At 41.8% G+C, this 1,235-nt stretch overlaps 1 protein-coding gene across 1 annotated transcript in view; it reads right to left on the reverse strand.

Annotated features, from left to right (window-relative positions):
• Positions 1-524: 524 nt before the first annotated feature.
• LOC104413161 (transmembrane protein 74-like) overlaps positions 525-1,235 on the reverse strand; it is a 1,158-nt gene continuing 447 nt past the window's right edge. Inside the window, 1 exon segment of the mRNA XM_010024081.1 lies at positions 525-1,235. This exon segment is cut by the window's right edge and continues 297 nt beyond it. Coding sequence (XP_010022383.1) covers positions 761-1,235 — 475 coding nt within the window. The 3' untranslated portion in view covers positions 525-760.

Consider the following 1,235-nt stretch of genomic DNA (forward strand, 5'->3'; position numbering starts at 1 on the left):
ACTAAACTTCTTTTATATGGGTCACTATAGCTATCAGAAGTTAATGACTATCAATCATTGGTAATCTGAACTGAAATGGAGCCACTGACCTCAAGCTGAAAGAGCCTTTTGTCTCCTACCACTACCATAAGCCATATGGTTCCGTGCCCTTTGCCTCTTACTTTATATTTTAAATAATCATCACTAATTGTACAATTGTTTGAAAATATAAGAGGTTTGTGGCAAGTCATGACCAAGTGGTGTTCTTTTTTCCCTTAGCTCTCACGCAACAGAAGGGATCATCTTAAAATTAAAGGATAAAAGAGCATCCCTCAATTAAATATTAGCCCTGCTATTTGAATATTGGTCCTGCTTCTTAACAGTCTACCAAGTAGACTATTCACAGGCCTGCAGGCTGCAATAATTAACAGCTTCCAAAGTGTCAAGGTCATTCCTGTTCTATATTGGAGTAATAAGAAAATTATATAGGCAAGACACCAATGGAATGTTTCATATTAGGATAAATGAGTATCTGAGGAACCTACTTATCACAAATCTCTTTTTATTCAGTGGTTTTCATTATTTTATATCAGTTGCATTTTCTCTGGCACGTTTTCCCTTTACAAGTGCTCATATACTGCAAACATTCGTTATAGAGCTTAAGAAAAAAACATTTTTGTCAGACAAATAAACTGCATCACCAGCTATCTTTAGCCGCATCTGTTTTCTTTAATGAAACATATTTTCCTGTAGAAACACTGCCTTAAAAATCATGACCACACTAATTATCTATGGCAAGCACATCTTCCTCAACTAACGACAGCTCAAGCATATTATCGTTTGCACCAGACTTCATTCTGAAATTGAAAGACCCATAGAGCTTTGCAGACTCCTTGGAGGATGCAAATCTGCTCCTCCGGTACATCTCCCCTTTCCACATGGACATCATCAGCAGGCTCGACAGCACCACGCCCCCCAGGGTTAAGAGACACAGCCCAGCAATAACACAGCGGTCCAAGTGAGCCCCAATCCTAGCACTCTCATTTTCCAGCCTCTCCATCTCCCGGGCAGCCACTGTGTTGGGATCCACAGTCACGTCTCTGGGTACCACATAGGAAATGATCACCAGCAAAATGCCACTAACCAGGAACAAAATGGCACTGATGAACCCGTAGTCCACAGACTTCCCAGCTGCCACCTCCGAGGCAGCGTCGTCCTCCTCGGAGACCAGGGAAGGAGAATCATGCACCCACTCA

Source organism: Nestor notabilis, unplaced genomic scaffold (assembly GCF_000696875.1).
Source record: "Nestor notabilis isolate BGI_N333 unplaced genomic scaffold, ASM69687v1 scaffold17061, whole genome shotgun sequence".
Taxonomy (NCBI): Eukaryota; Metazoa; Chordata; class Aves; order Psittaciformes; family Psittacidae; genus Nestor; species Nestor notabilis.